This window comes from Aethalodelphis obliquidens, unplaced genomic scaffold (assembly GCF_003676395.1).
Source record: "Aethalodelphis obliquidens isolate GAN/ISIS:26980383/991018 unplaced genomic scaffold, ASM367639v1 scaffold8, whole genome shotgun sequence".
In the NCBI taxonomy this organism is placed as follows: domain Eukaryota; kingdom Metazoa; phylum Chordata; class Mammalia; order Artiodactyla; family Delphinidae; genus Aethalodelphis; species Aethalodelphis obliquidens.
The window spans coordinates 33,218,522-33,240,232 of record NW_020837952.1 but is presented as its reverse complement, the minus strand read 5'-3'; the positions used below and the strand labels follow the sequence as shown (position 1 = coordinate 33,240,232).

General features: G+C 33.3%; 1 protein-coding gene across 3 annotated transcripts in view; it reads right to left on the bottom strand.

Moving 5' to 3' along the window:
- Positions 1 to 21,711, bottom strand: part of TMTC3 (transmembrane O-mannosyltransferase targeting cadherins 3) — an 83,323-nt gene that overhangs the window by 52,017 nt on the left and 9,595 nt on the right. For all 3 annotated transcript variants that reach the window (XM_027107143.1, XM_027107144.1, XM_027107145.1), the window contains exons 2-7: positions 17,211 to 17,427; positions 14,352 to 14,570; positions 12,892 to 12,991; positions 7,799 to 7,914; positions 7,175 to 7,347; positions 832 to 1,084 (exon numbers count right to left, since the gene is read on the bottom strand). In XM_027107143.1, coding sequence (XP_026962944.1) covers positions 832 to 1,084; positions 7,175 to 7,347; positions 7,799 to 7,914; positions 12,892 to 12,991; positions 14,352 to 14,570; positions 17,211 to 17,399 — 1,050 coding nt within the window. In that variant the 5' untranslated portion in view covers positions 17,400 to 17,427. The remainder of the gene's footprint in view (positions 1 to 831; positions 1,085 to 7,174; positions 7,348 to 7,798; positions 7,915 to 12,891; positions 12,992 to 14,351; positions 14,571 to 17,210; positions 17,428 to 21,711) is intronic.

Here is a 21,711-nt window from a genome sequence, read left to right as displayed (position 1 = left end):
TTCAAACCCTATATTCTTTCAAATCTCTCTAGAATGCAAGTTCTGTAGAAATGGGGACCCTGTATTTCCTTTTATTATCATATACTCAGTGCCTAAAATGCTACCTGCTACATAGGCTGAAAATCAAAAATTTTTATTGAATGAATAAGTGAATCTAGTGACTGCAGCCAGAAATAATATATTTGCAAAGTATTAAAACCACTTTTTGGCATATAGTAAATGCTCAAGAAAAGTTAAAGATTATTATCTTCTTCCATAATTTAAAGTAAGAGGCAACAGAATTATTATGAGTAAGATGTGAGGGCAGAGTTAAGAAAATTACAAAGAAACAGATCTCAGAAAAACAAGAAAAGACTTTAATCAGAGTTCTCTGAACACAGTAAGAAAAACCTCAGGGAGTAATGAAAGTCTTGCTAATGAAAAATAAAGAGCTATGTATTTCTAGTTGCTTATCTTACCTGACACTCTTCTCTGTGCCAAGAAAACAAAGAAGTATAAAATATGACTCATTTCTTTAAAGAGTGTATAATCTAGTTGGGTAAAGGTAAGAAATATATTAAAAAAAATGATGCTAAAAAGAATGCTTCATGATTTCAGAGTTCCCATCAAATTATGGAAATTCATAATCACTCTTTGTTTCATACGCTGAATGTGCAGCATTAGTCAAATTCTGATATATAATTCTAGGATAACCTAAAATAAGTTCATAAATTAGGATGACATGAACAAAGAAAGACAGTAGTTCTTTAAAGATGCTTTTGATGAATTAAAGGCACTCTTAATTAATAAACTGAATATAATATCACCTAAAAATTTAAGAAACTTTCTTACCATTAAAACAGTCTTGGAGGAATTACCAGGGTATCTGAGACTGAATACTCCCAAAGCCCCCAAAAAGCAAAAAAAAATAAATGTGGCAAGATTTCGAATATCTAGAAATGACTCTATAAGTGGTATTGTTCCCATGGTCCAATCGCAGCAGAGCTCTGAAGGATTTAACAAAAGCCAAGCATTCACAGGAAGGAGGTAGTTAAAAGTTAGCTGCCTTGTAGGAGTTGGGCTTACAGCAGCTGGGTTATCAAACCTGTGTAAAGAATGAAAAAGAAAGTTATTTAAACTAAAACATTTTTTAAACACAAAGTTAATATATAACAGATATAAATAAAGTACTGAAAAATAATAATAAAAGCAATATTCTACATGTAATCTTGTTAAACCGAAGACAAATATTTTTATGGATATTTCAGACTCTTGCCAAAGTTCAAACTGTCTAACCTTTATGAAATGCCTAGTTGAGAGCAATGATATTTATGAAGAACTGTTTGAAGGGCAAGCAGGTGATCTATTTTTAGTTTATTATTATGATTCAGACATGCATTCTATAATATTATGACATTCTGCAGAAGCACTTTCATTAAATTATGACCTTCTGATTAAAAGTCATAAGAAAAGTTTTATAAGATTCATTGTTGCATGTGTTTACGAATGCTTCTGAGAACACTAAGCAATGTTTTCCTACATGAGACGTTTCTTTCACCACTAAGTGCTAATAAAACTTATGCTTCCTAGAAAGAATTACTATGTTTTTCTTTTGTCACGAACAGAAAAAACTATATTACCTATGGGCTTTTCCTCTTTGCTTAGACTTCTAGAAAGCTAAAAACCAAATTCCCAGTACAGAGGAGTAACTGTACCTATGTAACATTTTATTTGTGTTCTACTTAATATAAGCTTATATCCTAGTTTATATAAGCCATGATACATTAAATGTACATTTCATTAGTCTATTTTCTGCATATTAAGTCAAATCATTTTTTTAAAAGTACATTTAAATGAATCATTTCAGATTTTTATTTCTTTAGGCTATGTTCTAAATTGTATTGGCTATATTAACATATAGTCCTTTAAAAACCCTATTTCTCATTTTAAAATGAATAAGCCAATGAAAAATCAACCTCTACTACTTATTTGACTTGGTCTTCTTAAAAATATCAAATGGTTGAGAAAAAGTACACAGTTTTTGAACGAATAATATTTTCTAAATTTTCATATTTGAATATATACATATATGAAAAATACTAAGTCTTGAAACTCAGGACTTGAATTCTCAAAATAATCAACAGAACTGAATACAAAGCTTTTCCCCTGTAATCCACTTTCAGAGTTCATTTTAAAAAATTAACAGTTTATCTAGGATAGGTGATTTAATAATTGAACTGCAGTCAAAGAGTACATGTCAAAGCAAGTCAAATCATATTACAATCAACCTCAAAGGGTAATAGAATAAAATTTATATAACACACACAAATACATACACACACACACATTTTTAAATGCTTACATTTGGAAAATATATATTTATAACATACCCCATACAGTCATCCACACACACATATACAAAACAAATACATTCACACCTATAAACCACATTTTCATATTGTAAAACTAGAGATAGAAAACAGTTGATTCAAATTCTCTGAAAGGAATGATAAACAGAACAAAAACACTGAAACTAGTGAAGAAGGAAATATAAAATATCTATCTACAATTCAATTTATTTCCCATACTATCATGCTTAAATGAGCTGTTTAGCATGGCTAGACTCAGAAATTCTGGAAGTTAAAAAGTAATTATTTTTTAAAGAAAAAAAATGCTGTTAAGAAGGATAAGTATTACACAATGGAATACTACACAGCCATAAAAAACAATGAAATAATGCCATTTGCAGCAGCATGGATAGACCTCGAGATTATCATACTTAGTGAAGTAAGTCAGGCAGAGAAAGACAAGTATCACATGGTATCACTTATATGTGGAATCTAAAATAATGATACAAATGAACTTATTTATAAAACAGAAACAGACTCACAGGCATAGGAAACAAATTTATGGTTACCAAAGGGGAAAAGGTGGGAAAGGGATAAATTAGGAGCCTGGGTTTAACAGATACACACTACTACATATACTGATAAAACAGATAAACAAGGTCCCACTGTATAGCATAGGGAACTATATTCAATACCTTGTAATAACCTATAATGGAAAAAAATCTAAAAAAGAATATATATATATATTTATGTAAAACTGAATTACTTTGCTATACACCAAAAACTAACACATTGTAAATCAACTATATCTCAATTTAAAAAAGAAAAAGGAAAGAGAGAGAGAGAAAAAAAGGATAATTATGTGAAAATCACAAAGAATGTGTTGGGCATAAAAGAAATTATCTGAATAAAATTTATTCTAACCAGGGCCAGAAATGAACTATCATGGATAGCAACATGAACAATATTTTGGGCTTTTGTTTAAAAAAAAAGTTCTTGCATGTAATGTCTGTCACTTAAAACTGAATAGGGAACTAGTCTAAGTTTCCTCTTAAACTTTAGATAAGTAAGGTGAAATGGAATAATGCTAATCTTAGAGCAGGGAAAAAAACGATAAAATTTTTACTGTTAAAATTCAGTAAAACTTTTGCTTCTAGCCTTAAACAACTAAAAAATAGACAATATATATAAAACTTCTTTTTTTTTTTGTGGTACGCGGGCCTCTCACTGTTGCGGCTTCTCCCGTTGCGGAGCACAGGCTCCGGATGCGCAGGCTCAGCGGCCATGGCTCATGGGCCCAGCGGCTCCGTGGCATGTGGGATCTTCCCGGACTGGGGCACGAACCCGCGTCCCCTGCATCGGCAGGCGGACTCTCAACCACTGCGCCACCAGGGAAGCCCTAAAACTTCTTTTAATATACTGAGTATCAGGCAAAGAAGGACAATACCTGATAGGAAAAAAAAAAACAAATGAGGGGAGCCCTACCTGGAGAGATTAGTACCTCAATAGAGTTTTTAGTCTGTGCAGCAAGAGAGAACCTGAGTGGAATCCACTTGGATCTCTGAGTTGAGAAGATAGAGCTGGGAGCCCTAGAAGTCCAGGGGGTTAGAATTAGTGGGCAGAATATCAGAGAGAAGAAAGCTGCTGAGAGAGAACTCAGATCTGTAGAGGATCTCTCTCCAGCTTCCAGTACTACTGAGAACTGATCAGCACACATATGTGGGGAAATACCTAGGGGACAGTGTAGTGGGTTGATTCATGTCTCCCCAAAGTTCATGTCTATCAATAACCTCAGAATGTGACTTTATTTGGAAGTAGGGTCTTTGCCAATGTAATTACAGTTAAGGTGAGGTCATACTGGATGAGGATGGGCCCACTATTCAGTGACTGAGGTCCTTATACAAAGAAGAGAAAATACAGAGAAACAAACATGGAAGAAGGCCAGGTAAAGATGGAGCAGATTACAGTGATGCAGCAACATACCAAGGAATGTCAATACCAGAAGCTAGGAAAGAGGCACAGAACAGATTCTTTCCCAGGGCCTTCAGAAGGAACCAACTATGCCTGACACCTTGATTTTGGACTCTGGCCTCCATCACTGTGAGAGAATAAATTCCTGCTGCTTTAAGCCACTCTGTTTCTGGTAATTTGTTAAATCATATCTAAGAAAACTAATACAGTTAGGAAAATACCTTCTGAAAGGATTAGATAAACATTCACAAATATCAAATACAACTGGGAATAGTTCCTCAGCAGCCAGAGTGGAAATCCTCATAATTCATAGTCTATTGGTAGAGTGGTCAGAAGGGTCTTGTGTCAGCAAGGAAGCAAAATTAGCCCTATCCTAAATGCTACTGTGGTCTCCCAAAACAAAGCTTAAAAGCAAGACTTGAAGATGAAACATTTTTCAAATAACTTACATGCATCCCAGAACAATGGTCTACAATACAGGAATACATTAAGGTAAAGTTCACATATGGCACCTATTAAAAAACTACCAGGCATGTGAAGAAGTAGAAAAATACAATCCATGAGGAGAAAAACTATACAATCTAAATTGACCAACAAATGATACAATTAGTAGATAAAGACATTAAAGTACTGGAACATGCAGAAACATGGAATACGCAAAAAAGGCCCCAAAAGAACTCAAACAGAGATGAAAACAATGTCTGAGATGAAAAATAACTAGAAAAAATTAAGGGCAGATTAGACTATGCAGAAAAAAGATTAGTAAACTTGAAGATACAACAAAAGAAACTATCCAAAATGAAAATGGGGAAAATAGCTTTGGAGGGAAGGGGCATAAACAGAGCATCAGTATGACTTCAAGAAGCCTAAAATACATGTAACTGGAGTCCTACAAGAAGAGTGGAGAGCAAAGTAAAAAATATTTCAAGAAGTAATTTCCAAAATTTATATAAAGTAAGACCTACAGATTCTAAAAAGCTCAATTAACCTAAGCATAAGAAACAAGAAGATAAAATAAACATTAACTGAAAGTTTGTACCTTTTGCCCATCTTCACCCAAACTTCCAAACTTATTTATAAGATAAATAAGTCCTGGGGATGTAATGTACAGCATGATGACTGTAGTTAACAAGACTGTATTGTATATTTGAAAGCTGCTAAGAAAGTAGATCTCAGAAGTTCTCATCAAAAGGAAAAAAAATTTTTGTAATTATGTGTGATGATGGATGTTAACTAAACTTATTATGATAATCATTTGTGTGTGTGTGTGTGTGTGTGTGTGTATAAAACCATTATATTGTACACCTAAAATTAATACAATGCTATATGTCAATTATGTCTCAATTTAAAAAAATATATAAGAAGAGAAACAATGATAAAGAGAAACTATTAAAAGCAGGCATAGAAAAAAAAGATACTACATGCAGAAGCATAAAGATAAGGATAAGATTTCCCATTTAAAATAACACAAGCCAGAGAATACAGAGCAACATTTTTATATTAGTGAATGAAAAACAGTCGATGTAGAATTCTACACTCACGGGAAATATTTTTCAAAAATGAAGGTAAAATAAAGATTTTTTAATATACAAAAGCTTAAAGAATTCATCACCAGCAGTCCTACATGTCAAGAAATGTCAAAGGAAGTCCTTCAGTCACAAGGAAAAATGGTGCCAGATGAAAATCTTGATCTAACAAAGAAATGAAGAACACTAGAAATGGTAACTCTATGGGGTAACATAAAAGAATTTAAAATTTAAATCTCTTCCAAAGATAATTGTTGAAAGCAAAAGTTAACAATGTATTGTCAGATTTACAATGTATACTCAATAAAAATGTATGCAAATAGCACCAAGGCTAAGTTCTTATTTATAATAAGTTTATATATTTACATAAAAATTTATTGTATATATTTGTACTATATATGCTGACATTTATACTATATATACTTGCAATTATAATATGCCTTTCAGATAAACTGTGATAAGCAAAGGACATAAACAAAAAACCCTAAAGCAATCACTAAAAATACACAGCAAAGATATACAGCTAATAAGCCAACAAGGAGCTAAGAACAGAGTATTACAATATACTCAATTCAAAAGAAGAGAGAGAGAAAAAAAGGGAACACAGAACAGACAAGACAGAGAGAAAACGATTAGCAAGATGGTAGATTTACAACAAACTATCAACAGTTGAACCCCCCCATTTAAAAGACAGATTATCTGACCAAACAAAAAAGGAAGACCCAACTATATGCAGCCTACAAGAAATCTACTTTAAATAATAAAGATATAGATAGATTTAATAAGTAAAAGATAAACCATGTAACACGAACAAAAGATAGTTGGAGTGGTTACATTAATATAAGGCAAAATGAATGTCTTAGTAAAGACTACTACTGGAGATGAAGCTCATTTAATAATGATAAAGGGATCAATTCATTAAGAGGACATCACAATCCTAAACACTGATACACTTTATAATAGAGCTTTAAAGAACATGAAGCAAAAACTGATAAAACTGCAAGGCAAAATAGACAAATCTACAGCTATAGTCAGCGATTTCAACATCCTTCTCTCAATAATTAATAAAACAAGTAGACAAAACTCACTAAGGCTATAGAAGACTTAACCAATTTTGGGGGGTCATTATCTTGACTGTGATGTTTTCATGAGTGTACATGTATGTCAAAACCTATTAATTTGTACATTTTATATATATGCAGGTTTTTAAAAAGTATTAATTATACCTCAATAAAGCTGTTAAAAAACCTCAATGTAAATCAAAGACTTTCTGGAACATTTACAATCACTTAAAATGCAAAGTTAAAAAAAAAAAAGATGGAAGAAAACAAAAGAACCAGAATATCATACCTGGTGAATACTGGAAGTTGGGATTGAATAACCTGGACTCTAATCACAACAAGTAATAGTGTACTGAACATCAAAACAATGAGTTTTATTAGTGTCTGCAGCATAGAAAATGGAATACTACCCTTTCCGCGAAGAAACTGTCCAGCAGTAGTACATAATAATGGCAAAGTATACTAGAAAAGAAAAAAAATGTTTAAGTAACAAATAGCACTTTACTGTAATTTTTCAACAATTATCATACTTTCTAAATGCAAGATTAAATAAAAATTGACCAAAATTATAAAACCAACATGGAGCAAATGGTGGAGCTGATAATGAATAAAACTGAGCCCAATAATCTTATCCAATAATTAATTATACTGTACAGTATTACTGTGTGCTTTCCCAAGTTGCTTAATGGTTTCATTATTGAAACTTCCTTAAAAAACTGAAGGTATAATATAAAATGTTGAGAAATTTTCAGTGGGTATGAAGGCAAAACATGCTTGTTTCTTGCAAATTTTTAGTAATCATAATTGGTAAACAGACCAATTTATATAATAATACATTTAGAAAATAAGTTTATTATAATCTGATTCAAATAGGATAAAAGATAGCAACAAGGAAATTTAGATTTCTCCTTACCCCCTGGGCAATAAATACTTCATACACACAGCAAATTCCCACAACTGTTATTCCCTGCTCTTTACACAGTGTTGCAACAGCCACTAAAAACACTGTCAACGCGATAGGAGTCCACACTGCAATTTAAGAACAGAAAAATATAAAAACACACAAAACAATTTTATAATATCATAAAAGGATATTTTAAGTTAGATAACTATTAGACATTACTGAAAAACTTTACTTGTGATTCTATATTCACATTTGTTATTTTCCACTGACATACTTTATATTTTAAAACATATTGAAATGCTGTAATTTTTGCTTTATATATTAAAAAAATCAAGATATATAATTTGAACTAAAAAATTTTTGTGGACAGGAAAATTATCTAACCAAATGCTAACATTTAAAAACAAAGGTAGAGTGGCCAATCTGGAGAAGAGAAACTTACAGGGTTGAGTGTGGTAATTAATGAACTATCAATTTGAAATGAAGATAAATACCTGAAATTATCATAGAGGTACCTATATACTTTATTATATCTGTGAGTAATTAAAAAAAAACTTGAAAGTGAAAAATACTGGGCAAACTACAGTACCATTCTTACTAAAAAAAGACTATAAAAACTAAAACATGTTAGCAATAAGCATTTAAATCAATACTATTCTTTAAAAAATTTGTAACAGAATATTCACAAGTTCTATTTAAGTGGAAAACCTACTTCATCAATTTTAAGTAAATGTCTACTACTCAGTAGTAATTTGATTAAAGAACCATGAATTGTGAGAGTAAATCTGGATCTACTACTAACTTGCTTTGTGATTCTGGGCAACTTTTCTGAGCTTTAGTTTTCTTATTGGCAAATATGATTTCTAATTCTTTTCCAGTTTAAGAAATATATGGTACTTTGATTGTGTAACCTCAGTTTTTATTAAGGACATTAATCAAAGTAAACTCAAATAACTGATTTAAATCCAGGTATAAAAAAGAACAGAATTCATGAATCTAATACATTTTTCTTTTGTCACTGGGCTTCATATAGAAACATCTGTTTTTGAAATCATTTTCAATTTTAAAATACTCTATAGAGTAACATTACCGAAAGGAAAAACAACTGAAAAAAAAAAATGAGAACACTATTGGAAATACTAAGTATTGATATAATAGTATTCCTTCCTCAAAAAAGTATCTCATATTCTAGTTAGGCCTAAACCATCAATATTAATGTAACAGATTATATCAAGGGTTGAACTATCCTGCTAAAGTCACCAAGAAATTCACAGAGCAAAGAAATTAGTAGATGATTATTTACAAAACAAGTTGAACCTAAGTTGGACCTTGAAGGATATACAGGACATGAAAGAATTGGGAAAGGGGTATGTATGAATAAAGGAATAGAGGAGGGAATAAGCTTGGCAAATGAATGATACAGATGATACAGAATGGTATGCCTGAATGGGTATGCACAGATTAAAAACTAGTGGGAAACAATGGCCTTGAAAATAGGTATATTAAACAGTTTATATAACCAGTTTAGCATATTTCATTGCATTTCAATCACCTTATGGGATATGAGGGCAGGTGCAATCATACTCATTTTTAAGATGAGAAAAGAATTTTGAAGGTTTAAAAAGAGTCATGCACAATAAGGAGACCATGACTTTAACTTGGTTCTTCTGATACTAAATTCAGAGCTTCTCACTAATTTGTATTTTCACTCCAAGGAAGAGAAATCAAACAGCTGCCTTCCAAGATGCTGGATTCAATGTAAGCAACTAATAGTTCTAATAAAGGCAAACGTTTTGCTGAAACCAGTCACTTCAGTTCTTTGGTGACTAAATTACTTTATGAACATATACACTTTGATTTTTATAATCAGGTCTCTGTGGCTAAAGTTACCATGTGTGATTTTGTCCAAAACAAGTACCCCTGCTAAATAAGTTGACACTGAAAAAAAAAATACATGTATAAGTGTAGAATCAATTTCAATCATCAAAATCTATTCCAATTTCAAAATATGTTTCCAAGCTGACTTTACATGTGTAAAGGTACACACCTTCAGTAATCATGTATTTAAATAGTTATTTTAAGTATTTACTGCATTTGTAGGGGAGAGAGATAACAATAAATAAATATTTTTTGTCAAATGGTGACCTAAGTATTATAGAGAAAAGCAGAAAGTGAAGGGAAATAAAACGGAGGGGGGAAGATGAGTGGTGCTACTGATGACATTTGAGCAGAAACCTAAAGTAATGAAAAATCAAGTGCAAAGGGCCTAAGATGAATGATGCTTGTGAAAAGGGTATGGGACATGAATAACCCAGAATTTGAAGTGATTAAATAATTACAAATTGAAAATCTTTGCATAGGACAAATACCTTAGATAGAATGGAGAATACAAAGATGATGACAAAACTGTGGTCTCAGGAGTGAAATAATGAAATGTGGCGTACAAAATACCATAGCGGAAAAGAGGACAGAGAGAGGTCCTGAGCAAGTTTCAGTATGTTTTCAATTAGAATTTAAAATATATTATATTCATTCACCTAATCATTTCCTCAACAAATATATACTGAACACTCACTGTATACCAAGAACCATCTAGGAAATGGAGATAAGAAAGTGAGAGAAAGTTACCTACTCTAATGAAGGTTATATCCTATTGTAAGAGAACAATAAATGGGTTAAAAAAATTATGTATTTTTAGATTAAAAATGAGTTTTATGAGAAATGTAGGTTAAAGGGATAGAAAGCAACATGATTTGGTTTTTGTTTTGGTCAAGTGGTAAACTAGCATGACCTGTTGATCTGTTAGCCCCTTTCCCCAAAATCAAGCCTAGAAAGATTAAGTGAGAGGAAAATATGGCTTCTAAGATATTAAAAACAAAAAAAGAGAGAAATTCCTGGGCATTGAAGGTTATCTTAAACATCATGTATGTTTGCATGGGTGTTTCGAGGGACTACATCTAAAGCAGAGAGTGAGAAGATTTTTTTTAAACGTTTTTCCTAGCCAATCCTGACTGCCCTGGGTAAATCATTATTTGCGCCTTTACTGTAGAAATCTGCAGCTACCGTAGGTTGTGGGTGTTCCAGGGATTAAATGAGAATACTTCCGAAGCCCTGCTGGGATAAGGAGTAAGATTTTTTTTAAAGGTACAAAATGACCAACCACTCTTCAGCAGTCTCTTCCACCCACAGACCTTCCATCTAAATGCAGGGGGGTGGTAGACTGGCCTGTTCTTAACGCTGATTCTCTTTAAGAGACTAGAGCAGGTAGTTGGTAGAATGGTAACAATAGTGATCAACAGTGGCCCTGGGGAACCTGGAGATCTCCACCCTGGATTTTAATGAGTCACCAGATGGACAGAGTGGCGCTGGTCTTTCTCTTTATCACTTTCTCACAGTGGTTGATAACTTTCAGAGAACATGTGGCCTGAGCTCACAAGCCAAAATAAGTAGATACCTGAAGGGTACCACAGTTATAAAAGAGAGAGCACAAATATAACAACATACATGACTAATTAAGAATTAACTGAAAAGACTAAGAATTTAAAATAAGTAATTCTAAAGGAAAGATACTGGAGTTATAAAGAATATGAAATCATTAAAAAGGACCAAGTAAAATTATTAAGGATCAAAAATATAATAAAATGAAAGGATATTTTAGTTAGAATGAAGAACTTCTCTAAGAGGGAGACCGTTGAGCTGAGGCCTGATGATGTAAAGAATATAAATGAAACAACTATGTGAAGATCTAAAAGAAGAAAATTCAAGAAAGAGGGTACAACAAGTATAAAGGCCAGTGCTTCACTTGTTTAAGAGTAGCAAGAAGGTCTGCTTGGCTATAGTGAAGTGACTAGGGCAAAAATGCAGGAGACATGTTTAGAGAGATGGGCAGGAGCCTGATCATGGTCTTGAAGTTCACAGTATTTTCTAAGTTTATCATTCATGTATTGCTTAGGATGGTATTTAAAGATGATATTAGTTTGCAATTCTATATTAGCTACTGAACTACCTCTCACTGCATTACAGGCAACAGGAAAAATAGGGACACCACTTCCTATGAGCCAAGTACTGCTTTAAATCCCTTAACATGCTTAACTCAACTAATCCTTCTCAACAGGTAGGGACTATTATTATCTACATTTTATAAAGAAACTAAAGCACAGAGAGGTTATGTAATCTGACCAACATAGTAAATGGAGCTACTAAATGGTGGACCTGAAATGTGAAACCAGACTCCAGAGTCCATGCTTTGAACCACTATGTTATACTGAACTCAAAACTGTTTTAAGAAGGCATTGTGCATATAGCATCAAGAGGGAAACCTACTCATATTACAAATCTAAGAAGCTGTTTAACTAAATTGCTTCTCTCTTGAAACTTTGTTTTCATACATACAAAATTAAGCTCCTTATCATCAGTGCCTTGGGTTTATAGTGAGAAAATTCTCCAACAACACAGAAAAAAAACTCAGCATTAAATTTTAAGATTAACCAAGTACAGGTTAAGGTCATAATGCGCTTCACAGTATGTGCCCTTTCATGCACATTGGGCCCACACTCTTAATAAATCATTTTATTGCCTGGAATTTGTTTTCTGACATCATTAGCGCTAATGGGTTAATGCATACAAAGCATTTTCCAGGGTGGGCTACATGGAGGGGACTCATTAAATAGCTGAACTATGATCAACACATAATAAAAGTTATCCTCTAACAGGCTTTTAACTTTGCCTAAACAATACAATTCATAGCCTTCACATGTGTTACCTATATAAAGACAACTGGAGTATTGGTACTTCATCATTTACAGGTAACAGCAAATGGAACTAAGAATGATCCTAAAACTCTTATATTCTAGGGAAATTTTTAAAAATTAGATCAAATAGAAACTGTTAGTCATGATAAAATATAAACTACAAACAGTAATTTTTAATATTGACAATGTCACATACTTTTCTTATGTCCATAGATGCTAAAGTACAATAGCATGATATATAAAGATAAATACCAAAAATGGCATATGTTTTATAAGAACCACTTGAAGTAAACAGAAATTACTTGATCGAGTTTTATAGCTAAAGTAAAAAGTTAAATGTTAGACATTTACCTATGGAATTATCTGGTCCTTTTGATTTGGTATATGACAAAAATGCAGCTAGAAAAAAGATAGATGACAAAAGTTCTGCTCTTCCTACAACACCTGTTACCTAGAAAGGGAAGGAGAGGGGTTCATATTAATAAAAAGCATCTTGAAAATTTAACTATAATTGCAACAGCAGTTGAATTAGAAATTAAACTGCCATAACTTTTCAAGTGCACATTTCTGCTTTTTAAGCATTCTTTGAGTGCCCTCATGTGGTGAATTTGTATGTCTTCTATAAAAGTAAATTTATCAGTGACTGTAACAGTTCTTTTATTATTCTGGAGTAATTATAGACTCAGAGGAAGTCGCAAAAATAGTATAGAGAAGTCCTGTTTACCCTTTACCCAGCTTCCTCTAATGGTAACATCTTACACAATTATAGTACACTATCTAGATGTAGTTCTTACATGTTTTCTTAAAATACAAGTGTTCTTAAAATACAAAAATATAATAAACTCAATACATTATAGCTCACAAATAAACCTGCAAACTAAAATTTAAAAAGACAATAAACTTTAAAACATCCTTTTAAATTCAAAAAATTTAAATATAAAGCCCCCAAATCCCTTTAAAGTATTCTGAACTCACTATAAAACTTAAAGCAACCTATTATTTTTGTAGCTGTATAGAAAAATGTTCAGCTAGACACCAAAAGTTTCAAGATACTGGGAGAGATGCACAACTCCCCTCCAACACATACACACACACACACACACACACACACACACACACACACACACACACATATACAGACACAGACACACATACCCTGGCAGAGTTTAAGCATACAGACTCTTGTTTAAAATTGAAAGCTTGTAACAAAGCAACTGAATAGAGTCCTCTTTGCTCTGCTGAGAGGCAATTCTGGAGTCTCAAGATTACCAAGAAAAATACAGTTATAGTTTGTGAATGTGCTGGTGATGAGCATATTGGCAATAGTAGAGACAGCTCACAATTTTTAAACACATGGCAATAGACAATAAGAAATTACTGAGCATCATCTGTTACGATATCTGTCCATGTCTGCATGTATTTTGATAAATTTTCATCCCTTACATAAGTTTCTCTTATTATTTTCTGTCCTTTGAAACAAAAAAAATGCCAAGTTGACAAATATTTAAAATCTTTATTCATATAAAAATTAGCAAAGAAAATTACTGTATTCATTTATATTTTACATCACTAAAGTTGAGTGATTACATCTTATGTTCTTGAATAAATGTTTGTTTCAAAATTTGTTTTAAAAAATTTTACATAGTAGGAAAGTTAGACTCTACACTAATAAGTTAAGACACTGTACCAATAGGAGTCTTCAAATACTTGGATTAAAGTCATGGTTAATTTTTTTTTTTCCTTAAAAATATATACCATTATAGACACGTATAGGAATAATGCAAAAAACATCAATTTATAGTTTTACTTACTGCTTCTGTGTGTATTGGGTGCACTGCAAAAAGTAAAGAAGCAATCACACTACTCCGGTTATCCAGAAAGAGTTTGCAGACTTTAAGAAATATCACACTAACCACAGCATGAAAAATCATATTTAGGAGATGATATGACATAGGTTTCAGTTCACTAAACAAATAATTTAAGCGAAACGTCAATACTGTTAAGGGACGGTAAGACTTGTGGCTTCTCTCCTAAAAGGAAAAAAGAATCATCAATCATTGATTATTAAAGTATCTCGGTCCTTCTGGGTACATGAACTAATCACTGCTTTTACTACATTTGGCTGAGAAATAACAGTAAAATAATGAAATGCCCCAAGAATAATACAAACATAAAAGATAGCTCTATGTGGGTTTTTTTTGTGTTTTCCTATTTCCTTTGTACAAAAACAAGGCAATTTCATCTCTGATATATAGTAGTCAAAGAATTAACAGTAAAAGAAGACCTAACTACTAATTCCTCTTCAATACACAAATTTAAAAAAGTAGGACAACAGTGATATTAATCAAGTTGTAGCATAGGATTTCTCTCCAAAACCAGCTACCCAAACTATTACCAATACAAGCATTCATGTAACTGCTGGCTAGATCTTCAAAAGAAAACATAAGAACAGAATGCTTACCCAGTGCAGTTTAAACAATGATGACTCAAAAAGGTACTGTCTAGTTGTCTTTTGAAACGACACCTCCATAATGTATAAACCTGAATATATTAAACCAAACATACTACACAGAAAGTAATACAAGAGCAAAAACTTTCTTAGAGAATAGATACCTTTGTTATTGCAGTCTCTATTGGCAATAAATCAAATTCTATGTGAGGTACTGAATTTCTTTATAAACTAGAAGTTATATTTAACAAGAAATATTTTTACTCTAAGACAAAATCAAACCAGATTTAAGAATAAAACACACAAGTTAAAAAGATATAAAATATTATCCTATTTATTTTTTGTAATTTTTCTTTAAGATGTTGGGGGTAGGAGTTTATTAATTAATTAATTAATTTTTGCTGTGTTGGGTCTTCGTTTCTGTGCGAGGGCTTTCTCTAGTTGTGGCAAGCAGGGGCCACTCTTCATCACGGTGTGCGGGCCTATCACTATTGCAGCCTCTCTTGTTGCAGAGCACAGGCTCCAGACGCGCAGGCTCAGTAGTTGTGGCTCACAGGCCTAGTTGCTCTGCAGCATGTGGGATCCTCCCAGACCAGGGCTCGAAGCTGTGTCCCCTGCATTAGCAGGCAGATTCTCAACCACTGCGCCACCAGGGAAGCCCTATTCTTGTAATTTTTTATAAAGGCATCCACACTCACCTTCTTTGCTCTCCTACCTCTTACCATATTTTGCTGTAACTCTGGTATATAGCTATAGACTTAAGCCTGCTCATCCCCAATAGGGAACATTAGGAAGCACAAGAAACAAACAGTTCCCATTTTGAAATTAAAAGCATTGTAATAACTCTGTCTGTATTCACTATACACAACATGGGTGCTATCTACCTAGAATGCATTTTCCTGCTTGGCTAATTCCTGTACATCCTTCGAATTTCACCCCAAGCATACAAAATTGTTTTTAAAGGCAATGTATTGAACTGAAATGACTTGTAACAGAAAGCAGAAAAATGTTGTAGAAACCTTTTGGTTTCAAACCTTTCAGGTCAAAATCTAATAACATGATTAAAATCAAAATAGATATTAGCATAAATTGGGGGAATGGACATATTTCTAAGAGTCTCTGGGGATAAAGGGTATGGGTAGAGGGGAATAAATTATCTAGAATATATGTTATAATAGTACCATATTTTCCCCTTGTTATCAAAAGACTTATTTCTTCTAAAGGCTAGAATTCGGTAAGAATAGGAAAGGTTGCAGGAAAATAAATAATCTGCTTATTTAATAAGAAAAAATATTTGTTTGTGACGAGAGGAATGAAAGATTCCATACCCCTCCTTGAGAAGCTTCCAGATTTGGAGAATGCAGAAAGGGGCCAAGAATGACAAATGACAAAAAGTGTTATATGTTATGTTATGTTTATATGTTATGTTAAGTTGTTAGCACATAACAACTATGTGCTATGTACTACAGACAGATTAATTAATCCTCAAGGTATTATTCTTTTATAGATCAGGAAAATGCCTCAGTCATCTAAAAGCTGTGTTCCCACCTATTTCACACAGCTTTTACATGATAGAACTAAAATTAGAATCTATCTATATGATCCCAAGCTAACAAAGATTTAATCCAGTGACCTTCAAAATAAAGTTACTGGCAAAGTAAAAATATCTCCATAAACATGAACTAAACTTTTGGGTTCTCAATATAAAATCAAATTAAATATTAGGTAGGAGATATGGCACAAATTAAAATTTTTAATAAATCATTTTTTCTGCAGAAAAGTAGGCAATATGTATACTTAGCATTTTTACCCTTAAAGTCTAATCTATTTATATTGAAGTTACATATATTTTTAAATGGTTAAATACCACAAGCAGTCATCTCTTCTGCCTGACTCATAAGAGAGAAAAAAGAGAAATAAATTCAGTTAGATTTGTGTTACGCCTACTGTTCTAACACATTTGGTTTTTACACACATATATTATTTTTAAAGAGATTAAGCCAAGGTACACAACCAAGGAAAGAATCAAGTACTATAAAAAATATGATCACATTTTCAACTTCCTATCTAATTTATTACAAACATGTCTCGTACAAAATTTTTGAGGAAAAAAATCCATAATTACTATGATGATGGCAATGCAATGTTGATAAAAAATTAGGAGTACTAAACTCCCGGAATAATTTAAAATCTGAGATACATATAAGTAATATATACTTACTTCAGACATAGGGGTTCCCCAGAAATCATTCTGAAATAAAGTTTTTAAAGGTGTAGATGGATGCAGGTCTTTATTATCCAGTATTGCTGACACATCATCAAAAACAAAACCACAAAAGAGGCTGTTCCAATAGCAAGCAGCAACTACGCCTATTATTAAGGTTACTTCTTTTAGGTTAATATCAGCCATCTTTTCCACAAGCACTTGTGGACAAAATCTGGAAGGGAAAATCATGAAGATAAAATGAAATAAGCAACATTTTTTTCTCTAATAAGTATAGTTTTAATAGAAGAATAAGCAAAATAAAGATAGAATGCTAATTCTCACAGAGAATTAATTCTTTAAAGCTCAGTTCAAATTCCACCCACTTAAGGAGTATTAGCTGACCACCTCTCCATATTCCTAACCTAAGACAGAATTAATTGCTCTTTCATATGTGTTTTCATACCTCTAATACAGCCTTTTATCACATCACTCAATCTTTAAACCTATCTCTTTAGCTAACTAGATAGTGAACTCCTTATCAACTGTCACAGGTCAGGTCACCTGGGAAACAAATATATATAAGATATCTAAAAAAAAACCTGGCATGATGTGCTCCAGCAGTATCTAAATGAATCCTTGTGGGAAAACAAATACATACTTAAAAAGACACTGATCATGGGTTTTCTGAAATGTAAATAAAGCTGTTTAAGTACCTTATGACTATAAAGATCAACTATTACCTAAATCAGGAGTCCAAACTTGTAGCCTGAAGCCCTGTTCAGCTTGATCAAAAGCCTTTTAAAAATATTTGTCTTGCATGCCTTTATGCTAACTGTATACTAGCCAGTTTAACTACTGTTCCTTTATCTTTTACTGGATTGAGTTATTTGATGGACTTATCTTATCTGCTTGGCCCCTGGGGCATAGGAGTAGTTTATGAAACAGATATAAACTATGGTTTTTCTTCTTCCCATTGCAACAAAAGCTTTTAATCTAGAGACAGGTCTTCATACATGACAATTCATAACTAAGTCATTGCTTTAGAAAAGATTCAGTGAGGGAATGTTTATAGAGTAAAAAGAACTATATGAACTGGAGGATACTGGTGAATCAACCCTACTATAAAAATAAGGTTTGAAGGTATACTGTAAAAAAACAAGCTGATGAGATACTTTTCTAGCTTGAGTAGTGTCATTAGTATCACTTTAGTGTTATCACTTGTGGAGGGAAGAATAATGGTCCCCCAAATATGTAAATCATCTGAACCTGTGAATATGTTACCTTACAGAGCAAAAGAAACTTTATAGGTGTGATTAAATTGAGGATTTTGAGATAAGGAAATTATCCTAGATTTTCTTGGGTGGGCCAATTCAATGATAAGAGACCTCACAAATGAATGAGGGAAGCAGGAGACTTGAAAAAGCAGAGGTCAGAGTGATATGATGGCTGCCTGTGGGCCACAAGCTAAGGATTGACAGCAGCCTCTAGAAGCTGGAAAAGACAAAGAAATACATTCTTCATTAGAGCTTCTAAAAGGACCACAGCCCTACTGACATCTCAATTTTAGTCTAGTGAGATCCATTTTGGACTTCTGACTTCCAGAACTGTAAAATAATAAATTTGCTATTTTAAGCTACTACATTTGTGTTAATTTGTTATAGGAGCAATAGGAAATTAATATATCACTCACAGAGCCAGAAGATCTGGAACCAGAGATATATCTGCAGGAATTCTTGTCAGATCAGAGAAGAATAAGGTAGAGACCTTAAACAAGATACGAGCTGTATAAGTGTATATATATATATATATATATATATATATATATATATATATACACATAAACACCTATGGGAAGGTATTGAAGTTTCTTTAGAATGAGACAGAAAAATTTCAGAATACATTAGACTTTTAAAAGAAATGTTAAACTGAAACCAACAAATCAGAAAGGAAATTAGCTGTTCCTTTTGAAGAAGTCTGGTTTTCAATTAACAGAAAAATTACCTAAGAGTTTATCTTGAATCCAGAAGAAATTTAGCATCTCTAAATGGTATGGTCTTGTACACATTATCAAAAAAAAAGTTGATGGTGTGTGTTTAAAGATTGGAGAGATCTGGCTCAACTTCTCAACCACAGTAAAATGACAGTCAATATTTTTTTAAAAAAGGAAGGCTATAAATTCACAAGGATAAAGACAATTGGAGAGGAAACCACAGCACATTTTGGAAGCTGGAAAGGTAAAATGTTTAATAAGTGACTCAATAGAGATCAAGAAAGTGAATTCTTACCTGAAGGGGGAAAAGCTAAAAAGTTTTCTGCACTCCTGCCGGCATCATCTCAAAAACTGATGCCAAGGATCTCAGGAAGTAGGGCTAGGAACAGATGGACCTCCCAGGTGGGGCAGTGGCTAAGAATCTGCCTGCCAATGCAGGGGACATGGGTTTGATCCCTGTTCTGGGAAGATCCCACATGCCACGGAGCAACTAAGCCTATGTGCCACAACTACTGAGGCCTTGTGCTGCAAATACTGAAGCCGGCATGCCTAGAGTCCATGATCCACAAGAGAAGCCACCACAATGAGAAGCCCGTGCACTGCAATGAAGAGTAACCCTCGATACCCTTCTTAGTATAGTTTTAGACCCTCCAGCTATCTTCTACCAATTGAAAACAGAATCTTATAAAATTTTACAACACTGGAAACAAAGAGAGGGTACTAAAAGCTTCCAGAAAGAAATAATGCAGGTTCCATACCAAAGGTTACGAATCCAAATAAATCACTTTTTTTTTTTACCAACAATGTTAGAAGCTGGCGGGGGTGGGGGGGTGGGGGGGTGAAATTCAGAAAACAAAAAGGGAATAATGCTTCAAATTTCTGATGGATAATAATTTCCACCTTAAAATTCTACATTAATAAACCCAAATTTGCCAAGTAGAAAGTAGAATAAAAATACTTTAAAACATTCAAGGTCTCAAAAATGTACCTCTAATGTTTTTCTTCTCAGGAAACTAATAGAAGAGATACCCCAATAACATGAGGAAGTATACTAAGAAACATAAAGATAGGGAAATCAGGAGATAAGGGTTGCTACACAGAACTATAGCCATGCAAGCAGGTCTACTACCCAGGCAACAATGAGATAGGTCAGCACATTCCTGAATGACAGTCCCAAGAGGATATAACTGACAGAACACGTGATGTGTTTAAACACAGCATAAAGAACTATTTTCCCTTTAAACTGTGTGAGTGTAATTGTAATTCAGAAAAACAAAACAAGTCAGGATATCCACCATCGGGTAGTGAAAATCAAGTCTTGTGTATGGGGTCAGAAACCTCTCAGGTTGGGGTGACAAACTACTGTTTGGTTAAATGTTCTCACAAAAAGAAACTTTAAAATTAATAGAGGAAAAATAAGTAAATTAAAACTATGGTTTTAATACTTTGAAATTATATTTGGGAATAAGATATATTTGATTTTTAGAGTACTTATAATGTTTAAGAGTATTTACATACGGCAGACAGCAGAAGCAAGAAGAACTACAATCCTGCAGCCTGTGGAACAAAAACCACATTCACAGAGAGACAGACAAGATGAAAAGGCAGAGGGCTATGTACCAGATGAATGAACAAGATAAAACCCCAGAAAAACAACTAAATGAAAAGGAGATAGGCAACCTTCCAGAAAAAGAATTCAGAATAATGATAGTGAAGAGGATCCAGGACCTCGGAAAAAGAATGGAAGCAAAGATTGAGAAGATGCAAGAAATGTTTCACAAAGGTCTAGAAGAAATAAAGAACAAACAAACAGAGATGAACAATACAATAACTGAAGTGAAAAATGCACTAGAAGGAATCAAAAGCAGAATAACTGAGGCAGAAGAACGGATAAGTGACCTGGAAGACAGAATGGTGGAATTCACTGCTGCAGAACAGAATAAAGAAAAAGGAATGAAAAGAAATGAAGACAGCCTAAGAGACCTCTGGGACATTAAACGCAACAACATTCTCATTATAGGGGTCCCAGAAGGAGAAGAGAGAGAGAAGGGACCTGAGAAAATATTTGAAGAGATTATAGCAGAAGACTTCCCTAACATGGGAAAGGAAATAGCCACCCAAGTCCAGGAAGCGCAGAGAGTCCCAAACAGGATAAACACAAGGAGAAACACACCAAGACACATAGTAATCAAATTGGCAAAAATTAAAGACAAAGAAAAATTATTGAAAGCACCAAGGGAAAAATGATAAATAACATACAAGGGAACTCCCATTAAGGTTAACAGATGATTTCTCAGCAGAAACTTGACAAGCCAGAAGGGAGTGGCATGATATACTTAAAGTGATGAAAGGGGAGTACCTACAACCAAGATTACTCTACCCAGCAAGGATCCCATTCAGATTCGATGGGGAGATCAAAAGCTTTACAGACAAGCAAAAGCTAAGAGAATTCAGCACCACCAAACCAGCTCTACAACAAATGCTAAAGGAACTTCTCTAAGTGGAAAACACAAGAGAAGAAAAGGA